Below are 18,077 nucleotides of genomic sequence, written 5' to 3'. Positions count from 1 at the left end.
GCTATTCTTGCTGCAAAGCCTCAATTACTCTTAGTTTCACATCTCATTTTATGTGATGTAATTTCCACCAGTTGTCACTACTCTTCTTTGCGCAGATGGGACTGGTAAATAGTTCCTTTTGCCCTTTCAGAACTTGCAGCAGAGAAAATTTACTGCAATTCTGATCTTCACAACTAGGGATAGAGGCCAAGTCTCTTGAGACCTCCTTATGTAGCCATAACTAAGATTCGCTAGGCAAGTTTCTACATGTAGTTACAGCCTCTGTCACTTCAGGATCTTGCCTTGCTGAGAAGAATCACTTCGGGGGGATTATAAGGAAACAATATTGGTATTAAAGTAGTCAATGCCGGAGATGGCAGGGAATTTGTACAGATGTTTTAGCAGAGACAAAGGTTCAGCTCTTGAAAATATTCCCTACAAGATAAGAAGGCCATACCAGTTGAACAGAAGAGTTCCATCATAGCTTTGAACATCTCCGTGTCCCCATATAAATTGCATGTCTTCACCTGTTAGTTGATTATTTGACTTTCCAGCAGTATATTAAAGGTAAGCTGGTTTTTTTTGCAACTTGTAGATGTTGGAGTAATAAGATGTTATATTTAAACTCCATTCATTTAAGATGCCCTCATGTCCTCCTTCGTTCTTCCTATGTCACAAAAAACTACTGTTCTGTGCAAAACACGATTAATGCTCTTGAGTCATTCTGTACCTGTTGTTTTTAGCCTGGTAGGCTTTTACCTAGTTACATGTTCTGTATCGAGATTTTTTTTCCCCTGTTTCTCCATGTGTGCATCTCCATGTGTGCCTCGAAACACATATTGTAGATTACCACTGGTGAACCTTTTTTCCTAGTTGAAGCTTCAGTAACTCTTAACTTGCAAGTTACATAGCTTTTTTTTTTTTTTTTTTGTAAGTAACTGACAGTTGGAGACCCTGGGGGCCAAAATGCTTCCACTGCAGGGGCATTGCCCTGTACTAGAGCCAGCAGATTGGATACTTGAAGATAAAGGATTTTCTAGCCATTGCTTTTCTGAGGATACAGATTCATGCCTGGTGATGTATAATTACTAGCTCTTTACAAAGCCACTTACAGGTAGAATTGATTTTTTTTCCCTAGAGCGCCATTTTCTGAAGTTTGGCAATATATAAATAAAACCCATCAATTATGTGTGGGCAAGACAAAGTTTAAAACATAGTAGCAGTGTCCTTGAACCAGTATTGGCCTCTTGAGTCCCACCATGTTCATGTTGGAAAGACCTTCCTGGAATCTAGCATTTTATATAGCATCTTCCACAGATGCATAGTGGGCTGTCTTTGATGCCCCAGGTGAGGACTTTCTTGGCGCTGTGAATCATGCATTACACAAAACTATTAAGCTGGCTTCAGAGGTGATATGGAAACCCAGAATCAGGTAGCTCTGTTCATGCAGTGTAGTTGCGTGGGAGTTCCTTGTAGTGACAATCTTTCTTCCATTCTGTCAGATTCAGTGAGCTGATGTCAATTAGAGTGAGCAGCACTGTCCCAATAGGATTTCTGTTGCAAAATTGGTGGCAGGGTACATCCCAGATATTGCAGAACAGTGGAATTTGCTGTGTGTTGGTGATCAGTTTGTTGGCTGCGTTTTTGATGGAAGGTGAAAGAATATTGGCCAGGACAGGTAACCATACAAGATTTTTTTGTTGGCTTCCATATGCCTGTGGTGATTTTCATGGAACAAAATTAAGTTCTGTCTGTTAGTATTAAATTCTGTGCACCAAATTGGAGCACTTCATTCTCCAGCTGAGTATCAGAGAATGAGCCCCAAATTCTGTATAGATTAGGAATGTAAGTGACTAGTCAACTACTCGATAAGCTTTAAGCTTATTGGGATAGTCGAGTAGTAACTCAGCTAGTTGCTTTTGCCTCCTCCCTCCCCCTGTCAGCTGCCTCTATCAGAGCGAGGCACTAAAGAGGGGAGCAAGCTTGAAAGACAGCTTCCCCCAGCATCAGCTCTGTGGTGGGAGGGGAGGAAGCATGGAAGCACAGGGCCAGCTGGGACTGCTTGAGTCCCTACTGGCCCTGTACTTCCTGTGGTGCCCCCCAACTCGGCTGCCTCTGAGAGGCAGCAAGGGGGGAAACAGCAGCTGGTGCTGGGGGGAGCCAGCTCAAAAGCCAGTTCTCCCTCCCCCCTCGTCCCCCCATCTCTGGGGTGCTGCCTGCTCTCCACTTGCTGCCTCTGAGGCAGCAGGAGTGGGGGATGGGGAGGGGATAGTTGTCTTCTCAAGACAACTTGGGGAGGAGGCTAGCCCCCAGCACCCTTCCATCTGCTCCAGGTCCCTTCCATTGGCCAGGAGGCAGGGACCCCAGGCCAAGCAAAGCTCCTGGTGGGGTAGCTCTGAACCCTGCCCCTTCTGGGTTGGCCTGGGGGCACTTCCGAAATTTGTAAAGTGTCCCCCCTTCAAAAATTATTGCTTGTGCTAAACACTGACCAGTCAAAATAATGTTTAAGCTCAAGCTGTCTCTGCGCATGCTGTAAATGGAAGCATTTTGATGTGATTTTTTTTAATGTACTTGATTTTTATCTCCATCTTCAAGATCAGTGTACATAAATCATCTCTAATATTTGGTAGGTCATTGATAGGTACATTAACAGAGCTGCTGCCAGCACCAAGCCTGATAGAGTCCATTCTTTAATCTCCGGGTGCTTGGTTTTGTGGTCAAGAGCCATCTGAAAATGTCTTTCTCGGAGCATCTTGTGGAAGATAACGAGCCTTCACTCTGCGTTGTTTAAGCAACAAGTTGCCAGAGGCAGTTTATTCGAGCAGTATTGCAAGGGAAGACAGTATAAGTGGATCATCTAATACAAAACAATTAAAAGCCAATATACATACCTTTCCGTTACATATAACATTAAACAATTACTTCTCTGCCCACTCAATTCCCATCAGATACTATCTTATTTCCAAGGTTCTCATTGAGGTCAGCATTCCACTCTTATCTTGGAGAGCGAGGCAGAGAGGTGAATGCAGTGTCTCTTCCAGCTCTCGCATTAGCAGGAGTCAGAGTGAACCAGACTCTTGCTTTGCTACTGACAAACCCTGGAATGGCCACCCAAATCCCTTCTCCCTTAGTCCTGCTTCCACACTCCCCCCTTTTGTGCTCTAGGCACAACTACTCCTTCAAATCTCTCTATTCATTAAACATTGTATTTCTGTTTTAACATCAAGAGGATTGACCTCACAGGTATGGATTGGTTGTAATGGTAATACATGATTAGTATGAACATGAAAACTATTTCCATTAGTACATCCTCTATAACAATAAAATAATCCTACAATAAGCAAAAGCAATACAACCATTAATATCCCCGCAATAATTCTGTAATGGGCTTGCTGCATAGCCTGTGTTACATAAGACAATACATCATAATTAGTACACAGGAGGGATGTTCTATAGACTGTGTGGAAAACATGTGCCTCAATTTGATAGGTATTTTGGAGAATATGAATTTGACCTTGTAATTCAGAGACTTTCTGGACCTCTGGTATAAGTGAAAGTAAATTCTGAAATGGGTCAGGTACTAGGGTAGTCCAATCAAGGGGTATTTGGAATCTAAGGGTTGTTCTTAGGACCTTGTCTGCAGGCCAATAAATGACATGATTTCCCATAACAGTGGTGAGATGAAAGTGCATGTCTTGTAAGGTGGTGGTGTTAACATGTATGCAGCTATCATTGGCCTGAAAGATCAAATGTCCTGTTAGGGTGTGTCCTTGTCCCATACCTTCCCAACAAATGCTGTCGTGCACAGTTACAACTTCCCCTGGTCTCAGCTTTTGTATGCACTGAAGCTATGGGGTTCTAAAGGCCAAAGCATCCATTGATTTCCTATCCCTATCCAAATATCAGATGTTATTCCAGGAGCACTGACTATGAAATGGCTGGGTGCACCAGGTGGTTTAATTTCCCAGATGTCTCGGTGAATCACCCAGTCCCACATGCATCCTCCCAATGGACCCGGCAAGATTCGGTATGTGGGGGCTCACACCCCTCCAACCGGCCTGTATGCTTGGAAAGAGCACTGAGTGCCTGCATCTCCACCCTGAAAATCTCCAAGTATGTCTCCATGGCCACAGTTCTGACAGTAACCCCAAGGCATTTGCAAGGGCAGTGGGTCAGGTCTGATGTTCAAGGTCGCTCCGGATGGCCATCAGCTGGTCATTCAGGAAATCCTGAATTTCTGAACAAGCCAGATCCCACTGCAATATCTTCTCTGCCTCAGTGATATCCAGTATCATATTTGTCAGCAAGTCGTGGGTCATTGAGCTGAGGGTGGAGATAATATGCAATTCACCAATTACAGCCTGAACCTGGGTTAGCTGTGCTCCAGTAATAAGCCTAGTGGCTTCCTCTATCTGTCCCAGCCTTTCTTCATGTTGTTGGTCCCTGTATATGTTCCACACTGCTGCTGCACTATTGGGCACCATCCCACAGGCGGTCTCCCAAGTCCCTTTTCCTCCTAGTGGAAACCCATGCCCTCTGTTGTGCTAACCGAATGGCAGCCCCCTTAGAACACAATCTGCTCAGTTTACAAATACAGTTTGAGTGATATTGGGTGCTGGTGAAGAGTGAGTTTAACTGGCTTTGGCAAATTTGTCATCTTTTTTTGCTGTATTTTGGTAATTGTTCTCCTGTATGACATGGGATATGAAGCTAGACCATCATCATGTTGGCTTTTCTTCCCAAAATGTTATCATTCTGGGGATATATTTTCAGAAGTTGCAGGCTTTCCATGTGTTCATTTATTTCTGTGCCTTTCTCATTTAATTCCTAGAGAATGGCTGGAAACTTTTTATCTTGGTCCAGCTGAGGAGATTCCTTCATCTGCTTCCGTGATGTATCAGTTAATTATTTTAAGTAGGTCTGCACATTCTTTCAGACATGTTATTTTAGGCTTTTGGCAGCCTTAAAAATGGTGCTGGCGATCCCTGAGTGTGCTTGATCTATTGAGATGTTGTTGTGTGATAGACTGTATATTGGTCAGTGAGCTTAGTGTAGTTATTCCAGTCTGCCTTTCTGTAGTTTCAAGCCTTGGGCTAGTAGTCACTATGGGCATAGTAACACCTATTTGGATGAAGATAGAGCAGTGTGGCTGTGTAGGGAATTTCTAAAGACACTGCAGGTGGCTAGTGGAGGGTAGCCTGTAATGGAGATCAGGGGAGCATCCCTTACTTCAGCAGGTAGTGAAAAGTTGCTGGTTGGTTAGGATCATGAAGATGTAGTTAATTGAGAGAAGTCTTATTTACAAAGTCTGTCCCACTTAGGGAAGCTGATCAATTACAGGTTGTGTGATGACTTAGTATTGATAGAGTTGGCCATTATTGTTAGGTGACTGGTACATATTAGCCACTTTAAAGTGGTTGAGCCTCATGATGCCATTGTAGTCAGATGTAGATGGTAGTCTCCACATTGGTAAATTGATTCTTATTACGTAAATGGCTCGACCATTTTTTTTTTTTTTTTTTTGTGAAGGCAGTAATTTGAAACTTGAAGTGAGATATTCTAGCTGACTGGCAATTAAGGAATTAACATGGGTTTCCTAAAAGCAGATCACATCAATGTAGTGTCAGCAGGCAACAAAAACAGAGTGCTTCGTGAGTCTTAGCTGTCTACATTCAACTACAGCACCTTGAGAGAAGGACCAAAATATATAGCATTTTCTTATCTTTGCCTGTATCTTCAGTAATTGTGATTCAGTAGACTGACAGTTTTTAACAGTTTAAAACAGTTTTTATATACTGCATTGTTCTTATGTGAGCTTTAAAACTGCTCTCACAGATATCTTACATGATCTCTGCATGGGCTAGAATGTGCAAAATCCTTGGAAAAGAATTTCAGCAGTACCTTCCTGTCGTCATGGGACCTTTAATGAAGACTGCATCAATTAAACCTGAAGTAGCTCTCCTAGACAGTAGGTTATAACTATTACTTTATTCTGAAAAATTTTTGAAATAAAAGATTTAGCAGTATTTATAGAACTATTTTTTTTTCTTTTATAACAGCACAAGATATGGAGAATATGAGTGATGATGATGGCTGGGAATTTGTAAACCTAGGAGATCAACAAAGTTTTGGAATCAAAACTGCAGGTCTTGAAGAAAAAGCAACTGCATGCCAGATGCTGGTGGGTAATGGGAAGTCTCAGCTACTTCTTGCTAGGTTCTCTGAAGATAACTTGCTCATCTTCAAGTTACTGTTCGCAATCTAATTTAAGTAGTCTTCATTTTTAGATTCATATTGCTGTAGTCAGGGTTTCAAACTGTGCAGGGGACTTAAGACCCATAGAAAAAAATCTATATTTTTAAGTTCTATTAACTTTTATAAAAATTAAGCCTTGGGACAAATGTAAGGAATAATCTTTCAGATGTCAACAAAAGTAGCCGTAGTAAAAATGTTGTTGTAAGTAACAAAGCATATATATTTGGTCTAAAATATTCAGCCACTAGTGAAAAAAATACAGTGTGCCATCTAGCTCTTTCCAAATGTGATGGTAAAGTGGGTAAGTAAAGCATTCTAACATAGCCTCTCCATTAATTCTGACCTTATTCTGCCTGCTGTCCTTTTCAGACATGTCATAGCTTAAATATTTTAGTAATTATGCTTTACCTTAGTGTGCTGATAACTGTTAAAAATTTTTTTGTTTCAGGTTTGCTACGCTAAGGAATTAAAAGAAGGATTTGTGGAGTACACAGAGCAAGTTGTAAAATTGATGGTTCCTTTGTTGAAATTCTATTTCCATGATGATATCCTTGTAATATACAAAAAATAGAAATTGACTACTTTTGAAAAACTTGACGTTAGCTGTGCTACTCATCTTTCTATGAATATGGAAAGAGCAAGTTCAACAGTGTTATATTCTAATATCAGGAATATATGTCTATAGCAAACCTCATTTTCAGTATTTTATAAATTATCAGTTTTAAATTTCTCCAACCTGATACATTGATCCATTGCAAACAAATATCAGTCCAGAAATAAATTCCACTCTGACCATTTCTTAAATTGTCCATGGTCTTGGGCATCTAGTTCCAGTATGTATGCGAACTAGAATTTGAATCTTAATCTGTGCATGGTAGTTTCTGCATCTCATTTGAGAAGCAAACTAAAAAGCAGCCCTGACTGTCCCTAAATGAGTTTGGCTCCAGCTCTTATCTGATTAAAAGTCTCTGTACTATAACTGAGAGGGGTGAGGAAATGTCCAAAAAAAAGTTGAAATATTGTTAGGCGTTTCCAGGCCTTGCCATAATGGACAAGGACAGGTTTTATAACTTCAGTATTTAGTATGTTTTTGTGCTCACTGGCAATCACTCTGTTCAGATTGCATCATCAAAGGAGGCTTTTAGCTTTGGCAAAAGTATGCATTTCTCCAGTATATTAATGTCCATCAGGTAAATAGTACAAGTACTAAAACAAGTGGCCAACCCGTGGCTTGCAAGCCACATGCGGCTGTGATTAAAAAATTGTGGCTCCTGATGGTACCGCTTAGACCGGCTGCTCTGCACAAGGCTTTTGACGGCCAGACTGCTCTGAGCTGCATTCCAGCGCGTGCTCACAGCCCCCTTGCCCTATGTGCATGGTGTCCCAGCCATCAGCGCGTGCTCAAGGCTGGCCGCTCTGCTCACAGCCCTCTCCTCCTCCCTCTTTCCTCTCCCCCCAGCCCCGCGCATGGCATCCCAGCCAGCGCATGCCCAAGGCCGGCTACTTAGCACATGCACCCCAGCACCTGCAGGGAGATGCGTGTGGCGGTGGCAGCTCCGGGCCTGGGGGGGGGGGATTGGATTGGAACGGGGGGGAGTGCCTGGCTTGAGGGTGGGGGTTGGGAGGGGGAGTAGGAGTCAGCTCCAACTGCTCAGGAAGCGCGCAACTGTTGTGGGGAGTGAGGAGCACGGTGTGTGCTTCCTGAGCAGTTGGAGCTGGCATGGTCCTGGGACTCCCCCTTCCCGCAGGCAGCAGGCAGCTGGGGCAGGGGAAGGAAGTTGCTGGCGTGCCACAGACCTAGCTGTTCAGGAAATGCACCAGCTGTTTAAGGGAGGTGGAAGCTGCGCATGTGCTTACTGAAACCCCAGACCTGGTGCGCAGCTATAGGATCCCGAAGTACTGGCCCCAGCTGTCCCTGTCTTCTCCCCCTGGCCAAACCCCTCTCCTCCCTACTAGTCCCTGGCCCCAGCACCCTGTCCCCTGCCCCAGCATCCACCAGCATCCTGGTCCCTCCCCCTGGTCACCCCTCTCCCCCACGAACCTCTGCCCCAGCACCCTGTTCCCTGCCCCCACCAGCACAGTTGGAGTTTGGGGGATTTTTGGAGGGGTTGTTTTTTTTGCATCTCACTTGTGTTGCCCCGATTAACTTTTCTGTAGGTCAGTGACCTCTGACTCAAAACAGGTTCCCCGCCCCTCTCTTAAAAAAGACAACACTGAAACATGTCGTGTTTGACGCATTTAAAAATGAAGCCTAGCCAACAAGTCCCCATTTGCGGCCAAGGCATCATAACACTTCTGCGCGCGCGCACGCACACACCCACCCACCCACCCAAACTTATCATACACTGGAAATCCCTGTCCTGAGCCTCTCACATCCCCAAACTCTGCACCCCCATATCCCCAGTCTTCTGCCACAACACTCCTGCACCATCCATACACTGCAAATCTGTGTCCTGAGCCCATCATACTCCCAGCCTCCCTGCCCTGAGCCCCTTGCATACCCCAGCCCAAACTCCTGCACCCTCACATCCACAAGCCTGTGACTTGCTCAGCACCCCACTGTCCACCTGACCCTAAAACTCTCTAGCCTGGAGCCCCCTCCCTGAGCCAGCATTGCCTTCTCTACTTTCTCCTGCACCCAAATTCCCTCCCAGAGCTTGCACCTCTCACCCTTTCCCACCCCAGAGCCCCCACATCCTGTTTCAACCCAGTGAGAGTGGCTCTTGTCTGAAATGTCCTATAATGTTATTTTATCACTATTTTGTGTGTTCGTTCTCTCTCTCTCTCTCTCCCCCTTTTTTATATATATACACATACATAACTTAAATGAATTGCATGCACCTCTTTTCCTTTTCCTGGGGCAGCTGAGACATTGGGCTTTTAAAGGGCACCCCTAGCGTGGCTTTTTTTCCCCATTAACAACTTCCCCCTCGGAGTACCAGCACCTATACAGATAGATATATAAAAATAAATATATAATACATGGCTTTTCACACTCTAGCCACTGCTGTTTTGGCTCTTCGTCTCTAACGGGTTGACCACCCCTGTTCTAAAATAATCACTTAAAATGACAAATATTCTTTATGCCTATTTTTGTAAGCTATCCAGTTCCTTTGGAAAATATGGCTCTTTTCATTTTACATGATAAATGTTTGTTAAAGCTTTTGTGTAGCAAACATAACTTTTTCCATCAAGTCTCTCTGATTAAATTTCTGGGAGTTATGAAAATGAATATATTTCAGCTTAGGTGGTGACTGGTCATAGTTTAAGGTGGGAACTTTCTACCTTTTTTTTTTTTTTTAGCATGTTTCCTGATGGTAAAGTTAAACTTCACTGTGATCTCAATTATCCACTATTTCCTTAATAATCAAACGTGTTCGTGTGGCAGCAGCAGAATCTATGCCTCTTCTTCTTGACTGTGCTAGAGTTCGAGGGCCAGAGTATCTCACACAGATGTGGCATTTCATGTGTGATGCTCTTATCAAAGCTATAGGAACAGAACCTGATTCAGATGTACTCTCAGAAATAATGCATTCATTTGCAAAGGTGACCTCTTTTTCTTCATAGAAATGATTGCCATGATTATTGTTGTTTTAATTTTTTTAACAGTATCAATGAAATGTAGTGCTTGCCATAAGTTTAAATTGCTTGTAAAGGAGAATTTTCTTTGAGTGATTGCTTGTGTGCATTTTCATAAGTTTGTGCACATGCTGTGTGCATAGTTGTCCAAAGGTTTTTTCCCCTAGCGATACCTTGTAGGGTCTTCTGTGGAGCCCCTTAGAATGGCATCTTTATGGCACAATATATAGGGTTCTTCAAGCCCACAGGCCATCCAGTTCCTGCTTACCCCAAGTGATGGGTCATTAGAGCCCTTGTTCTCTTGCTTTGCACGATATCCCTAGCTATTCTTGTTGTATACTGTTCCCTTTCATGTTGTTCAGTTACTATGTGTACTAAAGGCTAAAGTATAATTTAAGTTTCCTTGTGGGGGGGGTTCCCCCCCTTTTTTCTTCAGTTCTCCCCCTGGGCATGCAACAATCCAGGGATTTAAGCACTGCAACTCCTGCGGCAAAAGGGACTCTCGTGCTACTCGTCTAAAATGCTTAGGCAAGGGACACTTACCAAATAAGTGCAGCATGTGCAGGGGCTTCAAATCACAAACAGAGAGAGACCAGCATTAAAAATTCCTATCTATGGAGTCGTCTCTCTGACCTCCAGTGCAGGAACCAGCACCAGCCTCTTCTGTGTACTGTGCACCGGCCATTGTGCGTGATCCGTCGGCCAAGAAGAGAGGGCCACAAGGTACACAGGCACTGTTCCCTGATGCAGAAGACCAGCTCTTCTTTGTAGAACTGTTTGCAATATCCAGTGCCACATAAGAGAAAGCAGGTGGACAGAGGCCACTCTTCAGCCAAGAAGGGGTGAGTCTCTCATTGGGACACCACAAGGAGGGTGCAGCAGTCCAGCGCCATGTATTCCAGCCCTGAGGGCTCAGTGGACTCTCCTGTTTGTGGGGAGTTGGAGGAGGACCTGGTTCTTCCTTCTGCACTACACAGTTTTGAAGAGGCCTGGAACTTAATCACCATGATTGGGTGGCCTGTGAGAGCGCAATCTCAGGCTTTCAGCCAGACTGCTGTCAGCATCTGTACTAGCACTTCCCACAGTGCAGCACAAGGCTGGAATAGATGCCTTCAGGAGCCCTTCCTGTGGCACCAGCCCTGGCACCACATGTCCTGGCCCCCCAAAATAGCAGGCCATGGTACAGTGGGACTTCTGGGCACCTTGAGAAGGGTCAGGGCTCAGTGTCAAGAGCTACGTAGGTCTCCTCAGTCTGCTATTGTTTTCTGGCCGTGTCTGTCACCCTGGACAACCAAAAGGACGGTCAGTGCCACTGTCTTACTAGGTGGAAGAGTCTCTGGCAGTAGGTATCTCAGAGTACACCAGGGAGCCAGAAGACCCTGTTCAGAGAGCCTCTTCCTCCTCACCAGATGAGGCACTAGTAGACATTTCATCATTTCTTCCAGCCCCAGACTCTAATGTGCGTCAGGATCTTCTTAGACAGGTTGTTTGCAGTTTTAATGTGCTGATTGAGAAATGGTGGAAGAATCGAAATCTGTGGTGAACATATTCACCCCCAAAGGTCCTCTAGAGTGGCACTGCCATTAATCAGAACAATCCAGACCACCACAAAGGTGCTCTGGCAAACCCAGACCTCAGTACCACTAATAGCTGAGGTGTTTGAAAGTTGCTGCTTTGTCCACAACAGGTGTACAAACATTAGTTCACTCATCCCCAGTCAGCGCCCTTTTGTGCTCAGTGCTGCCTGCTATAAGGAGAGACAGGGTTAGCCAGGGCTACCTCTGAAGAATGAGGAAGAAAGCTGGATCTCTGTTTGAAAGGTTTACTGGTCCGGAGGGCTCCAGTGCCACATATCAAACCAACAGGTGGTGTTGAGCTGATAAACATACAACTTCTTGATCACACTGTCCAAGTTCCAAGACTTCCTTGCAGCTGAGTCTCAACAGGAGTTTTCCACAGTTGTTGAAGAGGGTAGAACTGTAGCTTGCACCTTTCTCTCCATGTGGCTATGGACTCAGCTGACTCAGTGGCATGGCCACAGCCATCATAATACACTACAGGTCCTGACAGAAGTCCAGAACATGATTCAAGACCAAACCAGACTGCACAGACTGAAGAACTTTTGGGCTACTCTCAAATCACTCTTCACATACTAGCACCTCTGGAAGCCCTGCATGCCTTTACCCAGGTTCCCTTAGGCAGGGCTATAATTACAGGGAGGGCGGAAACAATCATAAGAGGCAGCCTTCACAATCCTCCTCTGACCAAGATCATGGCCATTTGAAACAGCCCACTGACTTTACACTCACTTTTTGAATGTGCATTCTATCCCACTTCTGGTGTACCTGGGCCCAGATTACCACAGATTGCTGGGTCTTGAGCACAGGAGAGATGGGATATTCTATGCAATTCTTTGCCCTCCCACCCCCCAATGTTCCCTGTCCCTCTTCAGCAACCCTTCTCAAGAGCAACTCCTCATTCAGAAGGTGCAATTGGTCTACACATTGGGGGCAATGGAGAAGGTTCCTCAGGAGTTTGGGGCAGGGTTTTTTTCTATTCTTGATACTTCCTTATCCCTAAAGCCAATGTGAGCTCAAACCTATTTTAGACTTCCGTGTTCATAATGTTCAAGTTTCTTATGGTCTCATCCCATACATGGATGACTGGCTCATCAAGGGCCAATAGCAGGAATAAGTTCAAGATCCTGTGTAGGGATGTTAAATATTGGTTAATTGAATAGTCGATCAACCTCATTAATTCTCATTGGTTACTCAACTAGTTTATAGTACCTGGGGGTAGTGCTGGCAGCTGGCGCTCTCCTGCCTTACTACTGAGGAGTCCCCTGCCACTCCGCACTACTGCCTTTGTATCAGAGGCAGCAGTGTGGTGTCCAGGCAGGAGCTGGTCCGTGAGGGGAGCCACTTTAAAAACCAGCTCCCCTCACAGACTGGCTGCCTGTGGCCCCATGCAGCTGCCTCTGATACAGAGGCAGCAGTGTGGAGTGGCAGCAACTCCTGTGCAGGGTGCCGTCTGAGCTCTTGGATCTGGCACAAGCTGGAACTGAGCTGGGCTGCCTGCCCGCCCGTCTCCTAATATGCTTTAAATGCAGAGCTGCAGTGGGTGTAAGTAGATCCCAGACCCGGCGCAAACCGGCTGCTGGCCAGCCTGCTAAAATGTACTGGCAAGATTGGGGAGAGGAAATGTGTGTAGTCTATAGCATTCAGCAGTAAGCTTTTCCTTATTGATTAACTACACTGTTACATCCTTAATCCCATGGCCTGGATCTCAGACACCTTCACCGAACTAGTCAACGTATGTACATTCACACTAGTCCTAATATAAGATAGAGTTCATTAGGGCCGTCCTGGATTCCATAGGTACAAGAGCCTAACTGCCCAAGCCCTACTTTCATGTGCTCATTGATCTTGTTGGCAGTTTCCAGAAGTTTCCCACCACCACAGCAATGAACTCCATGAGGCTCCTTAGGCACATGGTGGGTTGCCCGAGTGTGTATTGTGCATCACACCAGACACTGCCTCCATCCCTTACAGGCCAGGTTGTACAAGCCCAACAGGGATTTGCTGGACTGTCTAGTCACCTTCCCTTTGTCAATTCTCAAATCTGGCTGTGCAGGAGTGCCCTTAGCCAACCTCCCCAGCCCTCTCTGGTCATGGATGCATCAAAGAAGGGTTAGGAGGCACTTCTGGGCTATCTCTGCACATCCATATCAGAGAGCTCAGGTGGGTTCGCCTTGCTTGCCAGACCTTTCTTTCCCAACTACAGGGTAAGTGCATCTCGGTACTGACAGATAATACTGCAACACTGTTCTGTATAAAGAGACAGGGTAGTGCTCACTCCTCTCCCCTCTGCTGTAGGAATTTTTTATAGATCACTGCATCTACCTGGGTGCCTCAGACCTGCCAGGGGTGCAAAACAACCAGCCAACCACATCAAATGCTCCATCATTGGTCCCTCAAGGCAGGCATCACCCCTGTCTTCTAGAGATTGAATCATCCCCAAATGAACTTCTTAACAACAAGGAACAAGAATTCTGCTCCTTTTGGATTGAGTTGTGGTTTCATGGTAAATGCGTTTCACGTAGCATGGTCCAGTTACCTGCTGTACACATTCTCCCCCTTCCTGCTACTATATATGTCTTTAAGATTCGACAGGACTCATTCACATGGCTACAGCAGCATAGGCTCAGCAGCAAGGTGAACCAATCGGTAGACAGGCCAGTAGTCTTCCCTTTCTATCCTGATCTCATCACTCAGGACCACAGTCGATTGTAGCACCCCAACCTGGAGTCCCACTACCTCCTGACATGGAAGTCCATGGTTGAACCAACTAGAGATCCAGTGCTCAGACTGGGTTAGAGGTCCTTTTGAGCAGCAGGAAGAAATTGGATGGATGGTGGGTCAGCAGAGCCCTATCTATCATGCCATGTGGTCACCACTCTAGGGGGCTCCGTAGCAGACCCAACTGGTACCGCTGAGGGGAACCTTCAAACAATCATGCACATGGCATAGGCATACCTATTGGAATGGACATGAGAAACACATCTTGAAGAAAAGTTTGGAAAGAACTTTTTTTTATGTCAGGGGCCTGTAACTTAACTGTGTATTTTGTTATTTTAATGTCTCATTTTCATAGCTAATTATTGAAAATATCCATTGACTTTTATGAATAGTTATTTTCCAAATTAGGTACTATTTATTTAAAATCATGAATACTGAATGTTGAACAAAAGTCTAGACAAAAATTAAACCATTTTACTTATAATATGATCTAATCTGTGAAATGTCAATCTCTTAATTTTATAAGTCTAGAATTAATATGTAAATTCTTGTATTGGGTTTAAAGAAGTTTGCTGTTGGGTCAGTGGTAATCTGCAGTATTGCTCTCTTCAGTGATTTCAACATGTTAATTTCATTGCCACTCTTTAAATTGTGTTTAATATTAAACTTCTGTTTTGAACATACTGTATTTCTTTAGTGTATTGAAGTAATGGGAGATGGATGCCTTAACAATGAACACTTTGAAGAACTTGGAGGAATATTGAAAGGAAAACTAGAAGAGCACTTTAAAAATCAAGAGTTAAGACAGGGTAAGTTAGTCCCACCTTTCATGTTAGAATTGCTTCATGATTTGCACTAAAGACAGCTCTTTAAAGCAGAGATTCTAAACCTCTCATAGTGAATGCTTATTCTGTTATCCTCATTTGAGATACCTTACCTTGAAATCCGCAGTGGTAAGCCTGAAAATAAATGCATTCCAGCTAGGTGCAAACTGGAATTAGTAATTGACTCTTTTTAAACAGTTTACCAAAGAATGTATTCTTCACCATTTGAATTTTTTTTCCAAAAAATGCTGCTGTTCAATCAAAAGTTGATGCAGAATTTCACTAAATGATATTCTAAGTCAGTCAGACTAGATGATCAGAACTCTCTCTTCTGGACTTAAATCTGCAAAAACAGAATTCTGCTGACTTTAAATCTTAAAAAAAAATCTTACAGCAGTTACTGCTTTTGGTATCCATTTTCCCATCTTTTCTAGTCTAGTCACTTTTCCCTGACCAAGGTTGCTTTTCTCCCATGTCCCGCACGTACTCACACCTAATCTGTTCTGTACATTTTCCTTACTTGTCCAAAGTCTCCTTCAGGTCCCTCTGACAGAAGGTGCTGAGTGCTTCACTCTGCAACTGTTTCTGGGGTTCTCTTTTATCCATTACTGCATTTTTGTCAGCTGTTTCTGCACTTTTTCCAGGAGTGGGTCCTAAGGGAAACAGCTAGACCTTATAGTTTGCATTTAATAGAATACTAGGACTGGAAGGGACCTCGAGAAGTCAAGTCCAGCCCCCTGCCCTCATGGCAGGACCAAATACTGTCGAGACCATTCCTGATAGACATTTATCTAACCTACTCTTAAATATCTCCACAGATGGAGATTCCACAACCTCCCTGGGCAATTTATTCCAGTGTTTAACCACCCTGACAGTTAGGAACTTTTTCCTAATGTCCAACCTAAACCTCCCTTGCTGCAGTTTAAGCCCATTGCTGCTTGTTCTATCCTCAGAGGCCAAGATGAACAAGTTTTCTCCCTTCCCCTTATGACACCCTTTTAGATATCTGAAAACTGCTATCATGTTCCCCCTCAATCTTCTCTTTTCTAAACTAAACAAACCCAATTCCTTCAGCCTTCCCTCATAGGTCATGATCTCTAGACCTTTAATCATTCTCGTTGCTCTTCTCTGGACCCTCTCCAATTTCTCCATCTTTCTTGAAATGCGGTGCCCAGAACTGAACGCAATACTCCAATTGAGGCCTAACCAGCGCAGAGTAGAGCGGAAGAATGACTTCTCTTGTGTTGTGAGCAAGACACCTGTTAATGCATCCCAGAATCATGTTTGCTTTCTTTGCAACGGCATCACACTGCTGACTCATATTCAACTTGTGGTCCACTATAACCCCATGATCTTTCTGCCATACTCCTTCCCAGACCGTCGCTTCCTATTCTGTATATATGAAACTGATTGTTCCTTCCTAAGTGGAGCACTTTGCATTTGTCTTTATTAAACTTCATCCTGATTACCTCAGACCATTTCTCCAATTTGTCCTGATCATTTTGAATTATGACCCTATCCTTCAGATTAGTCGCAACCCCTCCCAGCTTGGTATCATCTGCACACTTAATAAGCGTACTTTCTATGCCAATATCTAAATCGTTGATGAAGATATTGAACAGAGCTGGTCCCAAAACAGCTTGTTATGCCTTTCCAGCAGGATTGTGAACCATTAATAACTACTCTCTGGGTACGGTTATCCAGCCAGTTATGCACCCATCTAAATGGGTAGCCCCATCTAAATTGTATTTACCTAATTTATTGATAAGAATATCACACAAGACCATATCAAATGCCTTACTAAAGTTTAGGTATACCACATCCACCGCTTCTCCCTTATACACAAGACTCATTATCCTATTAAAGAAAGCTATCAGATTGGTTTGACATGATTTGTTCTTTACAAATCCATGCTGGCTGTTCCCTATCGCCTTGCCACCTTCCAAGTGTTTACAGATGATTTCCTTAATTACCTGCTCCATTATCTTCCCTGGCACAGAAGTTAAACTAACTGGTCTGTAGCTTCCTGGGTTGTTCTTATTTCCCTTTTTATAAATGGGCACTATATTTGCCCTTTTCCAGTCTTCTGGAATCTCTCCGGTCTCCCATGATTTTCCAAAAATGATAGCTAGTGGCTCAGATACCTCCTCTATCAGCTCCTTGAGTAGGATGCATTTCATCAGGCCCTGGTGACTTACAGGCATCTAAATTTTCTAAGTGATTTTTAACTTATTTTTTTATTTTTACCATCTAAAACTACCCCCTTCCCACTAGCATTCACTATGTTGGGCATTCCTTCAGACTTCTCGATGAAGACCGAAACAAAGAAGTCATTGAGCATCTCTGCCATTTCCAAGTTTCCTGTTACTGTTTTTCCCTTTTCACTGACTTGTGGGCCTACCCTGTCCTTGGTCTTCCTCTTGCTTCTAATGTATTTATAAATCGTCTCCTTGTTTCCCTTTATTCCTGTAGCTAGTTTGAGCTCATTCTTTGCCTTTGCCTTTCTAATCTTGCCCCTGCATTCCTGTGCTGTTTGCCTGTATTCATCCTTTGTAATTTGTCCTACTTTCCATTTTTTATGAGACTCCTTTTTTATTTTTAGATCATGCAAAATCTCGTGGTTAAGCCGAGGTGGTCTTTTGCCATATTTTCTATCTTTCGGACACATCGGAATAGCTTGCTTTTGGGCCCTTAACAATGTCCCTTTGAAGAACTGCCAGCTCTCCTCAGTTGTTTTTCCCCTAAGTCTTGATTCCCATAGGACCTTACCTATCAGCTCTCTGAGCTTCCCAAAATCCTCCTTCCTGAAATCCATTCTCTCTTTTGCTGTTTTCCCTTCTACCCTTCCTTAGAATTGTGAACTCTAGGATTTCATGATCACTTTCACCCAAGCTGCCTTCCACTTTCAAATTCTCAACCAGTTCCTCCCTATTTGTTAGGATCAAATCTAGAACAGCTTCCCCCGGTAGCTTTTTCAACCTTCTGAAATAAAAAGTTGTCTCCAATGCAGTCCAAGAACTTATTGGATAGTCTGTGCCCCGCTATGTTATTTTCCCAATATGTATCTGGATAGTTGAAGTCCCCCATCACCACCAAATCTTGGGCTTTGGATGATTTTGTTAGTTGTTTAAAAAAAGCCTCA

At 43.9% G+C, this 18,077-nt stretch overlaps 1 protein-coding gene across 2 annotated transcripts in view; it reads left to right on the top strand.

The window, feature by feature from the left end:
• The window catches only part of IPO5 (importin 5), a 126,801-nt gene that overhangs the window by 54,352 nt on the left and 54,372 nt on the right, over positions 1–18,077 (top strand). For both annotated transcript variants that reach the window (XM_075918783.2, XM_006119706.5), the window contains exons 16-20: positions 5,815–5,947; positions 6,039–6,160; positions 6,683–6,779; positions 9,608–9,780; positions 14,809–14,920. In XM_075918783.2, the coding sequence (XP_075774898.2) occupies positions 5,815–5,947; positions 6,039–6,160; positions 6,683–6,779; positions 9,608–9,780; positions 14,809–14,920 (637 nt within the window). The remainder of the gene's footprint in view (positions 1–5,814; positions 5,948–6,038; positions 6,161–6,682; positions 6,780–9,607; positions 9,781–14,808; positions 14,921–18,077) is intronic.

Source organism: Pelodiscus sinensis, chromosome 1 (assembly GCF_052426305.1).
Source record: "Pelodiscus sinensis isolate ZL-2025 chromosome 1, ASM5242630v1, whole genome shotgun sequence".
NCBI classification, from domain to species: Eukaryota; Metazoa; Chordata; order Testudines; family Trionychidae; genus Pelodiscus; species Pelodiscus sinensis.
This window is presented reverse-complemented; position numbering and strand designations above follow the sequence as displayed.